The 13,421-nt window shown below is 35.2% G+C and overlaps 2 protein-coding genes across 8 annotated transcripts in view; one reads left to right on the top strand and one right to left on the bottom strand.

Annotated features, from left to right (window-relative positions):
* The window catches only part of LOC129721826 (transferrin), a 119,940-nt gene extending 111,980 nt beyond the window's left edge, over positions 1–7,960 (top strand). For all 6 annotated transcript variants that reach the window (XM_055674859.1, XM_055674857.1, XM_055674856.1 and 3 more), the window contains 5 exons: positions 6,065–6,268; positions 6,630–6,934; positions 6,992–7,252; positions 7,313–7,586; positions 7,651–7,960. In XM_055674859.1, coding sequence (XP_055530834.1) covers positions 6,065–6,268; positions 6,630–6,934; positions 6,992–7,252; positions 7,313–7,586; positions 7,651–7,837 — 1,231 coding nt within the window. In that variant the 3' untranslated portion in view covers positions 7,838–7,960. The remainder of the gene's footprint in view (positions 1–6,064; positions 6,269–6,629; positions 6,935–6,991; positions 7,253–7,312; positions 7,587–7,650) is intronic.
* Positions 1–11,334, bottom strand: part of LOC129721825 (uncharacterized) — a 669,416-nt gene extending 658,082 nt beyond the window's left edge. The window contains exon 1 of one of the 2 annotated variants that reach the window (XM_055674846.1): positions 11,107–11,334. The gene's annotated coding sequence lies outside the window, so the exon portion shown is untranslated. Of the gene's footprint in view, positions 1–10,968; positions 11,045–11,106 lie in introns of those variants that run through there. The other variant, XM_055674847.1, reaches the window with a different exon arrangement.
* Between the last annotated feature and the right edge of the window lie 2,087 nt (positions 11,335–13,421).

Raw genomic sequence — 13,421 nt, 5'->3', positions numbered from 1 at the left:
GCAATGTAATATAGTTATTTTTGAAAAAAACCAAGTCATAAGTAATTTTTATCACGAAGCATATTTTTCAATTGATATTTTTTTATTTTCTCAATAACTGAATAATAATTTTATATTTTTTCATGGCACATGAAAGTCTTTCAAGCATCATGCATTTTGTTTTCCAAAAAATTGAAACCGACGTAAAATTTTCCTCATATAATATATATAAAAACATAAAAATTCCCTCTGGCGTCAAAAGTACACATTTTCATGCAAAAATAACATTAAATCCGGACTCAGCGTCCCAAAATTTTGTGAAAACCATGTATTTTCCATGATATGAAGACATTTTTTTTTGGCCAGCATTTGTATGGAGTCGCCCCACTGTGCAACGGGTCGTAAGTTAGGGTCCTGAGTGGAGCCGCCTCCCTGGGCGTCGGTGATTGGCACAACAAAAGTGGCGTAACTTGACCGACGGAAAATAAGCGAGAATAAAAAAAACTATAAATGAATGATGCACATAACATAAATAGTTCTGAGTTGAACTTTGTGGTTAGGTATGTGACTTTTATTTTTTTTTTTTGAGTTTAAATGTGATGTCACACTCAAGATAACCCCCCCTCCCCCATATGTCACAAAATGTCACAATAATTGAGACCCCCTCCCCCCCCTAAACGCGTGACATCATTAATGGATGGTCCCTAAGGTTTTTGTTGGAGAACCACGGACATATTTGAAGAACGTGTATTTTCGTTGATATTTATAACTTTTCGAGCTTAAATTCAAAATCACTCAAAAACCGATGCATTTAGACCTCTAAGATTTCAAATAACTTTCTGAATCTTTTAAAATCAATGAAACTTTTGAAAAATGTTTAAATTAGAAATTTTTTAAAAAGGCCAATATTCCATTAAAAATTTGATTTTCATTTCTCCACCCTGGACTTTTTTTTAAAGTAAAAACATCAAGTTTCTTTAATATTTTTTTGACTTTAACTTTTTGCCTTTCTCCTAGAAAGGTATAGCAATCACTTGCAAAACCGAAAGTATAAAAGTGCTCCAAAGGGCCGAATGGCATATATCGCTCGACTCAGCTCGACGAGCTGAGCATTTGTATGTGTGTGTATGTGTGTGTGTATGTGTGTGTGTGTGTATGTGCAGATTTTTCTTCTCACTCACTTTTCTCAGAGATGGCTGGACCGATTTTCATGAAATTAATTGCAAATGAAAGGTCTCGTGGTCCCATAAGACCCTATTCAATTTTATTGTAATCGGATTTTTAGTTTAGAGGTTATGTATCAAAATGTAAAAATCATGAAACATCATTATGTTGAAAACTACACAACCGATTTGAACAAAATTGGTTTCAAATGAACGGGCTACCTGAAACAACTTTAATTTTTGAATTTCATAAAGATTGAAGTTTTGGTTCAAAAGTTATTAAAAGAACACGTTCTGAAGACTGTTTAATCTCACTCATGTTTCTCAGAGATGGCTGGACCGATTTTCATAAAATCAGTGTCAAATGGAAAGTCTAGTTGCCCCATAAGATCGTATTGATTTGTTTTGCAATCGGACTATTACTTTGCCTGTTATGTTTAAAAATGTGAAATCCAGCATTTCATAGGAACATATTCCGAAGACTACTTGAACTCACTCACTTTTCTCAGAGATGGCTGAACCGATTTCCACAAAATTAGTGTCAATTAATAAGTCTAGCTGCCTCATAACACCCTATTGAATTTGACTGTAATCGAACTGTAACTTCGTCTGTAATGTACCAAAATGTGATAATCACGAAACTTCATTATTTCAGAAACTACACAACCGATTTGATCAATATCATTATCAGATGAGCGGGCTAGTTAAAAGTTAACTGATTAATTATGATTGAACACATGGTTTCAAAGTTTGGGTGCCCTATACATTCCCATTTCATTTGATTATATTCGAACTAAAGCAACCGTTATGTATTAAATTGTTAATCAAACAACGAATGTCTACTATCTCAAAGATTACATAACTTATTTGAACAAAACTAGTGTCATACGAACGAGTCATCCGTCGAACTTACAAATAACAAATTTCACAACAATTTGATATGTGGCTCAAAAGTTATGGAAAGAAAAGAAATTCAAAGACTATTTAAAACTACCATAGGATATGATCAAAGTCAAATAACAAATCGTTTGAAATGATTGGTTTTATCGAAATGACAACATCCTCGACTTGTGCCTTCTGTACATTGCTTTAATTCTGAATATATTCATATTGGGTGGTAGTCGGTCATTTTCAACAGATTTTATAGCCTTAATCTGACACCGGAAATACCCATATTCTGAAATTTCTTGTGTTGGTTGTTTTCCAGAAGCTAAAAGTGGTCGTCTTTAAATTCAAATGGTGTCCAGGGTCAATGTTTGGTTTCTATGCATCATCTCGATTACGGAAATATCCATATTGAGTATTATTCGGTCATTTTCGACTGTTCCCTAGAAGTTACCCTTTAGCAATTCAAAATGGTGCCTTAGGTCAATTGTTAGCTCATTGCATCATTCTGGTTCCAGAAATACTAGTATTTTTCGGTCATTTTCGACTGTTTCCTAGAAGTTACCATTTAGCAATTCGAAATGGTGTTTTTCACAAACCGGAAGTCGCCATCTTGGATTTCAAAATGGTATTTAAGATAATTTCTGGCCTCTGAGCGTCATTCTGGTAGAATGTTTTCAGAGGTAACAAATATGTCCATAATGGTTCGACGCCCCTCCCTCTTCTAGAAGCACATGTTCCTGGGAAACAGCCGAAAATGATCGCATAACACCCAATACCGGAAGTCGCCATCTTAGAATTCAAAATGGTATCTGTGGTCGATTTTAGCTCCTGTGTATCATTCATCATCATTGCCATTATTGGCTGTTTTCCAGAAACCGGAAGTTGCCATCTTACAATCCAAAATGTTGCTTGAGGTCGATTATGGAACATACTTGTTACCTCTAAAAACATTCACCTGCCAAATTTGGTTCCATTTAGTTGGTTAGCTCTCGAGATGTGCAGAAATTTGTGTTTCATTTGTATGGCACCCCTCCCTTCCAAAAGATGGATGGGTGTCAAACATTATGGACATATTTGTTACCACTAAAACATTTACCTGCTAAATTTGGTTCCATTTAGTTGATTGGTTCTCGAGCTGTGCAAAAATTTTTGTTTCATTTGTATGAAACCCCTCCTTTCCAGAAAAGGGAGAGGCGTCCAACTATTATGGACATATTTGTTACCTCTTATAACATCCACATGCCAAATTCGGTTTAATTTGTTTGGTTTGTTCTTGAGTTGTGCAGAAATTTGTGTTTCATTTGTATGGGTCACCTCCCTCCCAGAAGAGGGAGGTGTCTTAAACAATCATAGGAACCTTCATCGGCACCAAAAACCCTACATACAAATTTTCAAGTCGATCGGTTTGGTAGTTTTCGAGCCTATATGGATCAGACAGACAGACAGACCGGACTGTATTTTTATATGTATAGATTACAACATCAATATTTTAGAACCTAAAGAGTGAATATATATTTATTGGTTTGAAGCGTTAATGTTAACCTTTTTCTACAAATAAAAGTTTGAATGAGAAAGGCTGGGTCTGACCGCTAGGTGGATTAATTTAGGTTTTCTAATATAAATTTAAAAAAAACTTGAAAATTAAAAAATAATGTTTTTACAGTGTATATATATATTTATAAGGCATTATTAATTCACTACAACCTTAGATTATTGAATTAAGATATCCAACTCAACCAACAATACGGGCAACAAAAATGTGGCACCCCTCCGAGTATGATGGCGGTTGGGTGAACTACATTTAATGAGCACACGCAGAAAAATATTAAGGTAATTGCTATCTTTTTAGGCTTGGTCAGATTTGTGCGGTGTTTTTAACAGACTAATCTATATGGTCTAGATAATAACAATAATTTATTACAACAGGACTAAAATAAATGTCATTGTGTGAGATGACCATGATATAAATTATTTATTTTGATGATAGTATCACTAATCGTTCATAGTCGTTTCAACAATATGTTTTTAAGCATAACCAAAGATGACTAGTACACAATACGTTACTCTTGCAGTATGCAGCGGATGACAAGGTGGTGAAAGGTGAAACATGTTTTTCAATATCATTGTATGGTCCTATCATCTAATTTTCAATATCCTTATACGGTATTGCCATCTTGTTTTCGTTTTCATCTAGCGGATTGAGCATGATAAATCGATTTTGCTAATAATCACAGTTTTAAGGTCATCAGATGGCACCGTTATAAAGGTGTAACGAGCAAAATGTATAAAATCAGGTATCTTACTCTACTCATCATTAGCATAACTCATTTGTTGTTTGTACCAATTTCAATAGTCGATTGAGAACCACTATACAGTTTAAATCCCTTTGCGGAACTGGTTGGGTTAATAATTCTGCCTCAGCCGTCAAATAATGCTGTAGAATGTTCTCCTATTCGGTTTGTAGCTTCCGTTGCAGATTATTGTTAGTGATCTCATTCATTATCAATTTCTCTATTCTTTGCTTGAATGTTTAAATCGATTTATTAATATATGTAAAGAACTGAGAAAATCAAATTTGGAAATTTTCACTCATCCTTTTAAGTTCTATTTAAAAACGATACAATATTTATTTTGGTGAATACCGCTAAACGCTATTTTTAACTAAGGTTTACATTACTGCGTTGAAAATCGTTGTTATATACGTCTCCTAATATCCTCAAAATTCACTTACAACGAGTAGCAAAGCATAGCATAACTTATTTCGTCAAAATTCACGAACGTCAAGTACAACATAAACAATGTTAAAAAAAAATTAAGTGAATGTGCAGCTTTCGTCACCTTCGACAATTCGATGAGAGTATCTATGAGATGTTTACATTTTGTGACTCATGCTAATTTGTAAAATTACGCGAGGTTTCTTTGCAGTGTTGTAATAAATTGAAATTGCAAATCATCTAGATTATATTGTAAAGTCGTTTGAAAACCGCCGTACAAATCTGATTGAAAGTAACATGATATTTTTCTGGGTGTGAGAATCTGGCCAAGCTCACTACTGAAATGATAAGGAATACCATTATATTTTTCTGAGTGGATATGCTTTAGTTCACCCAACGGCCTACAGATGGCAAGTTCAGAGTGTTGCCTTGAGATTATATACAGCGAAGCCCAACTTGGATATCCATGTCTCTTTAGTCTATGCTACAACTCATTCTCAGACAGTTTTTCTATACAACCAAAGGTTTCTGAGCTACCATGCTTTGAAACAAAAACCTATGCCAAAACGCATACGCCCTTTTAGAAAATTTCATTGGTCTAAAAAATCTCTCCATCTGTGAAAAATGCTCAATTTTCTATGCTAAGTTTTATTCATATCAAAAATGGTCTATAAAATACTTGCGTATCCCCTGGTCATTTGAGATATGTTTGCTCAACAGGAAATTCAAAAATTAAGCATGTGAAAAGTAATGCATTTAGATCTGATACAAAAAAACTGTTTGAATAACGGATTTTACTGTTACCCTTTTTAGATTAGTTTTTGTATATTTGGTCATCAAACTGCTTTCTCTACAAAAAAAAGTTCAATTTTAAAATAAAAATCCTTTGCCTTCTCACGCAAAACGAAGTAGCTACGGCTCCGGTCTTCCACTATTTTTATGAAGCAATAGTGAATATTTACACTATACTATATTTCATATGAAACCATAAGAATGTTGACTAAGCACTTGCTGGAAAAATTGCTTAGGTTTATTGTTGCAATAGACATGCATTCGCTCAGTTTTAAAAAATAGTTCGATAGGAATGCGTGCCTCTGTGTTATTCAAATGAAATGTTAGATTTTAAAATGAAGTTATGACATCCTCAGAGATGAAAGCATGAGTTTTTTTTATTACGTAACGCTGATTTCAAACATAAACAATTGTTTCTGGTCATTTTATACATTTTAGCGCTTCTCTTAAAAAGAATACTATATGAACGAAAGTAAAATAGATTCCAAACCAATTGACTTAATTTTTGTTTTTTTGTGTGCTATGCAGGAGTGTTGCACTCAGAGTACAAGATACTGTTGCAGATCTTACACATGACGATATACACGGCTGGCAAAATGCATTGCTCATGCTCTTGGAAACATATCATGTGAATGTATCAACTCTTGATAACACAATACCAGTAGACGACTATTTGGACCAAGCAGTAGGATTCCAGGACGCCTATAGTTTACCTTCATGCAATCCCCCACGGTAATGGAACTATGAAGCTATATCCACAGACTAACAGACATAACACGTCGAACAAATTTTCAACAAAATCATCGTTTGGATGATTCCAGTACTTTACGTTAGTAACACTAACACCATCTGCTGTCGTGTTCGCGCTGCGTCATGTATTTAGACATCAGCGCCAGCGTTACTGCATGTGTCAAATGGGGAACTACAAAATATGTATGAGATTGCATGACATGTTGATGTTTTCGCGCGATGACTATTATTCGATTGAAAATTTGAAATGAACGTTTTTTGTGGCGATGGAGCTAGGTTCCAGTGTTACGTCTGTTAGTCTGTGTTCTATCTATCTCGATGACAGTCGTTATTTCATTTGCAGATCAATATTATTTTGCACAAAATCTTTGGTGGAACTTTCAAAATGCTCATGGTTACAAGAAGTTGCATTAGTTTATGGCGTTGAACCAAATTTACAGTGCATGCGGGCTGACTCATTGGACGATTGCTTGAAAAATGCAGAACATAAAGTGTCAGATGTAATAATTGTCGATCAGGACAGTCGTTTAAGAGCTCAACGAGATTATCTACTGCAGCCTATATTATATGAGTATTCCCCAACATTCGAGGGCAAATATGTAGTCATTGCTGTGGTTGAGGCTGATTCAGGAATAAAATCCGGATACGGTGAGTATAATTACGGCTACCCAACAGGCAAAGAGTTTAATGAAAAAGTCGTTCTAGATCTTCAGGGTAAAATGGCTTGCTTTCCGAGCTTCGAAGGAGCAGCTCACGTATCGGTTCTAGAAACCCTTATTAATCATACAAATTTTGTTGATGAATGCACCGATGTATCAAATTATTTTTCTAAGCAGTCATGTAATTGGATCAGTCAATCAAGTTGTCCTGAGATATACAATGGAGAAGAAGGTGCACTTAGATGCCTTCTTGAAGGTAGTGGTGATGTGGCATTCATGAGCTACGAAACCTTCAAGCGATTCCAAGGTAAGACAATTGAATTATTGCAACTGAATATATTATTATTATATGTTATTCTTTAAACAGGAAAAGAAATTCCGTGGACCCTTATGTATAATCCAAAGAAATATTCTATTTTTTGTCCTTTCAACAAACCATTGACATCAAAAGCAGTTTGTTATCTAAATTGGGTCCCAAGAGGTCATTTAATGATAAGTTCAACTACAACGGAACTTCGTCAAAAAGAAATATACAACTCTTTAAGAGAGATTGATAGACTACTTGGAAAGAAGTACAAAGCAACAACAGCTTCGTTCACTATGTATGGACCATTTGACCGTAAATCGAATATCATTTTCAGGTATATACCTCTATAAATATGTTGTGAATAGAACAAAAACGTAATTTCGCTTTTATTTTTTTAGGGATAACACCGAATCCCTCAGAAGCCGTACAGAATTGTACCGAGATAAAAAGGCTGGTTTACTCGATACTGTATATTTCAAACTTGCACATAAGAACTGTTCGCGAAATATTTCGCTAAAGATAACTGTATCACCAATACTCGTGACGTTTGCCATATTATCATGCCTATGTTGCTTATACTTTTGATTTTCATTGGTCTTTATCCGCGTTCAACTGAATGATTGGTTAGTTCGATATTATTGAAAACCTTTGTGATATTATTCATATTTAAAAAAAAATGAAATATAATCTCTTGCTTCTTGTCCAGAATTGTTTCATTTTTTTTTTTTTTTATTTCGTCAATCATTTGTAAAGGGCCTTTCCTAAACCACGTGGTCAATTTTGATCAATTATTATACCCTCCTCTCCCCTTCTACCGCTCCGTAGTCTTCGCTGGTCTATTGATCAACCCCTCATCACCCTTCTCGCCCTTAACCCCGTGGTCTTTTGATTCGTCAAGTGGCAAAAATAAACTTTTTTTAAGTACAGAAAGCATCGGACACAAAACATGGACAATGCTCGAGGAGGACGTGCAAGCACTAGCCGTTTTAGGACGACGTGTGCTTAGGACCATCGTCGGCGAAATATGTGAGGATGCCGTATAGAGGCGAAAAATAAACAACGATCTGGCGCATAATTCCTCATTTTGCAATGAATACAGGCTTAATCTACCCGTACAAATAAGATTGTTTGATAGTTAACATTCTAAAGGTATCGGTTTTCGAGTTATTTTGAATTCAAGCTCGAAAAATTATTAAAATTTAGGAAAATACACGTTTTTCTCCATTTGTCCGTGGTTCTCCAGCAAAAACCTTACGTTCATTGGAATGCTTGATCAAAAATATACAATTAATTCTTTGACAACAAAACGATTGGATAAATAACTCAGGCGCTGCCTACCTACACATTCCCCCTTGCCAAATGTTTTATAAAAAAATATGTTTGACGTGCAACACTACATACTTGTTCACTAATAATAACTGTTGGTAAAGTACGCTACCAATATCCTATAATATCTGTTTCCATATATAAATACGATTGCACTCCTCTAGAAGTGTTAGTAACAGTTTGCATTTTGTGAAGATAAATAAAGTGAAAATGGAACACACCAAACCCAAGTGCTGTAAACCCTTTGCTGATCATCGGTGCTCATCAAGCTTACGCAAATTAAACGAAAACGTTATTGCAAAATTAAAAAGAAAGCATTCAAAAAGAATACTCCAGAACACAGAAAATTGAGTTATTCAACAAAGGCCTAGCTGGAATCAACGTTTCACCGATATCACTGGCAAAGCTCAATCAGGAGAAATATCTTTAAAAAAGTATCTGAACATTACTGACGGTATAAGAAAAAACAGTTTTGATTTTGATGCTGAAGATGACCTGGACTTATGGAAACGTAAAGCGAGAGACTTTGACGAGATGATTTTGCAGTTAAAAGAAAAATTTACTGCGCCCGAATGCTCGAGGGAAGATAAAGTAATAATACTTTCGGTTCTACCGAAATCTTGGAACCAACAAACGATAACAGAATAGTTTGAAACAACGGAATACATTGTGAAACAGGCTCGGCGCATATCAGAGGTTAGTGTAATATTGGCTATTCCTGACGTGAGGCTTGGACATGGATTGCCCCTGGAAGTAAAAAACGAGGTATTGCAGTTTTATGACAGTGACCAGGTCAGTAGAGCCATGCCAGGGCAAAGGGACTACGTTTCAGTGAGAACAGATGGTAAGCGACAGCATGTGCAAAAGCGACTCTCAATGAATTCAATTCGTGAGGCTTGCGTTTATTCTAAAAATATCAGCAAAACTGATATTGGGTTGACTTCTTTTATAGCTTTGAAACCTAAGCATTGTAAATTACTTGGAAGCACAGGATCTCATAATATTTGTGTTTGTACTGATCACGAGAATACTGAATTGATGATACACAGTCTGAAGAAATATTCATTCCAAAATTATTCTAAATTTCACTTTGAACAACTATTATGAAGCTTAACTACACGATCCAAATACTGTTATCTCCGCAAATGTGAACATTGCCCAAGCCGTTAAGATTTTGGAAACAGTTTTTTCAAAGAACTTGAGGAACGTTGTGTGAGAGAAATACCTTTCGAACAGTGGGTTGCAACAGATCGATGTAATATAGAGACACTTGTGAAACCAATTGATGAATTTGTATCTTATTTTTGTGAAAAGTTGGACAAGTTGATAACCCACGATCACATAAAAACTCAATAATTTCAAAGATGGTGAAGTTGTTATAGTGTGTGATTTCTCAGAACTCTTTTCTTGAGAACCGTTCGCCCAATCGTCTTGTTGTCAAAGTATGAATTTTATATTTTTGATCAAGCATTCCAATGAACGTATGGTTTTTCTGGAGAACCACGGACAAATTAAGAAAAACGTGTTTTTTCCTAAATTTTAATATTTTTTCGAGCTTAAATTAAAAATAACCCGAAAACCAATGCCTTTAGAATGTTAACTACTAAAGGCTTTTTGATTCAAAATGACTCTCTGCATCCTTTAAAATCATCAGAATATAAAATTTTTGAAAACTGTTTGAATTAGAATTTTTATAAAAAAAATCAATCTACCATAAAAAATTTATTTTCATTACTTCATCCTGGACTTTTTTTTTTTAAAGTTGCGTAATATATTTTTTTAATTGAAATTTAATGTTTATTTTTAGCTTTTTTGGTCAGATTTTTTTTTGTGCAGTGTATATTTTTTTATGATGCATTTTTAATTTCCTACAATTCATTGTCAGACAATTTTTCTATACAACCAACGCAACGGTTTCTGGACTACAGTGCTTCGAATAAAACCTATGCCAAAAGGCATACACCCTTTCAGAATGTAACTCATGGGTGTAAAAAATCTCTCCATCTGTGAAAAATGCTCAGTTTGCTTAGCCAAATACGTGTGCAAAGTTTCATTCAAATAAAAAATTGTCGATTAAATTTTCGCGTATTTCCAGGTCATTTGAAATGATTTTGCTCAGCTGGTTACATTGTATGTCTTCGAAAATAGTTTATGCAGATAAATCAGAAAGCTGAACTAATGTAGCGATCGTCTTATCACTTTTTGATATTAAAAATAGTTTTGGCTAGTTAGCTTGCGAAATACCATATTAGATAGTAGAAAATTGCATGGTATAAATATGAACAAATATTTTTGGCATATACCGCTTTGATACAAACTTCGAACACTCCAGAATAAAAATTAAATTATAATAGCTAGTGTGTTAAAAATTATAATTAGGTACTATATACCATTTCGTTCCTTGGCCTTTACTGTAGAACTACTTTCAAAAATCAGCAGTACGGTACAATTAGTTTGTTATTTCAGTATCATCCCATGACATTATGTAATTTGTTTAACTATTAATTAATTTAAATTTAAAGCGTTACCTTTCAAGACTAGGTATTATTTATTCGCACTCCATTATAGTTTTGGTTTGTTGCTTCCAACGTTGGCGTGGTAACGCCTTATATTTTTATTGCATAAATTTAAAGCGCCGCTGTCACTTCGAAGACAACTTTGTGACAAGAAATGTTTCACAAAAGCTTTTAGAAGGGAACGTACAAAATTGCCAATAAGCTTATTAAGAGAGGAACGGCACATCTAATATGTTACTAGATTATGATAAAAAATGTTACCTACTTTTTAAATAGCCCGTCAGTTTTGAGTTTTTGTGTATATTATCAGTAGCAATGTACCAGCACTTTTCATTATAATCCCATTAGCGTTTTCATACGCCCCTCTAGACAAGCTTTTGTGAAACATTTCATAACATAACTTCAACGCGCCAGTGTCGCCTGCAACTTATGCAATATTAAAGTTAGACGTTACCTTAACACCATTTGAAACTATAAAGAACAAAAAAGAGACATCAGAAAATTAAATGAGGTAGCATTCGTGTGGGCAGAGTCTATGTTTATAATAAGAGTCCCGCAAAGTTGAAACCAAATCAGTGTCAAACGAGGGTACCAATCGAGCAATGTAAATAAACAAGGTGATAATGTTAGGAGTGGATGAAAAGTGTTGTAATTGAGCGTAATAAAGAATATGTATTTTTCCGAAGTTTTACTTACACATTTTAATCCAACATTAAACCTGTATCCTGGTTCACTTAAATTTAACAAAACATCACCAGTGTAATCTTTCAAAACTGTGTACCTTGTAAAGAATTTCAAAAAATGATATTCGCATACGCATGGTGAAAAACAGAACTGTATAAAAACTGTGTTGCCGAAACGATAGATTTTCTCTTCGCGCGACTCTATATACACGTTACGAGAGAGCTACTCTGGTAACCAGTACGAACGGAAGAACCACCCTTGCACCCAATAAGCCACATCGATCGTCCACCGCGATCGACGCACAACACAAATGCCGACGCAGCCAAAAGCAACATAGCAACAGCACGAAGAACCAACGCCAGCCAGAAGACACACCAACGTGGACGACGACGACATCAAATGCTGACTCACCAAAATCGACTAACAAAAAGGTTTAGCAATAGGTATCAAAATTTAGTCTTAGTAGTGCTGTGTAACAAGCAAGTGGAAAAATATATTTTTTTATTGAACGAATATCATTCGTCCCATTATTGGCGCAGTCTGGAAACAGTTGGAAAGTAGTGCAACTAGAGTAGTGAAATTAAAGTGAATCAGCTTCAAGTAACACCTAGTCCACACGAAGAGCGACTCATCCACATTCACGGCGGATAACTAAAGGCCCGGGAGACCACTGACAGGCGGATACTGGACAGTTTGCGACCTTTAGGGAGGAGAAGCAGCCAACTGGAACGAAACCTATGATCAAGTTACACCACACAGGCTCCGGCAATAAGATAATTTTGCTGTAAGTACTTTTAATTTTTCTTATGACTAATCAAGGTTAATCACCTAAAACAAACAGTGATACTAACAAGTGAAAACATAACAATTAACGTCGCGAGTGGTGAACCTAAGCAGGAAGAGCGCACATCTATCCATCTTTCGGATTTATCCATTCAGTGACAGTAAAGTGAAACCCGAGGGTATCTTATTCGCGAACCGCGAAGTTCAACGTAACCAAACGAAATTCAAATCCGCGTAACCATTGCTTCTAGCAGCAAAGCAAACACGAGAAGCAAGCGTGATATTGTATTTCATTTAAATAGAGGCATTATGGCAAATCCAGCCCCTAATACAATTTCAACAGAGCAGCTGATTGCTCAAATAAAAATACTTACAGACAACCAGAACAGGTTGCTGCAAACCATAAGCGGACTAGAACAGAAAGCCAGAGATCCGTTTATAAATTTCGTCACACCGGACCCTATTAAAAATATCCCAAATTTTAATGGGAACCGTAAGGAAACGCTTGCGTGGATCGAAGACACACAACAGACGTTAGATTTATTTGAAGACTACGAAGACGACCCCACGTATAAACAAATTATACGAGTGGTCAGATCGAAAATAGTCGGGGAAGCAAAAGAGGTGCTTATCGCCTCCGGCAACCCTAAAGAATGGTGTGATATCAAAGAGGTCCTTTTGATTTTTTTCAGTGACAAAAGGGATATTACCTCACACATACAATATTTATTCTACATCAAACAAGGGAAAGCTACTCTTACTGAGTACTATCACAAAGTAAAAACGATCGATACAGCGATCAATTCTTCAGCAGCACAAATGGAGGATTACAAACATTCCATAGAAGCAGTTAACAAACT

Source organism: Wyeomyia smithii, chromosome 2, assembly GCF_029784165.1.
Source record: "Wyeomyia smithii strain HCP4-BCI-WySm-NY-G18 chromosome 2, ASM2978416v1, whole genome shotgun sequence".
In the NCBI taxonomy this organism is placed as follows: Eukaryota; Metazoa; Arthropoda; class Insecta; order Diptera; family Culicidae; genus Wyeomyia; species Wyeomyia smithii.
Note: the sequence above shows the minus strand (reverse complement) of the source record. Positions and strands in the feature narration are given on the sequence as shown.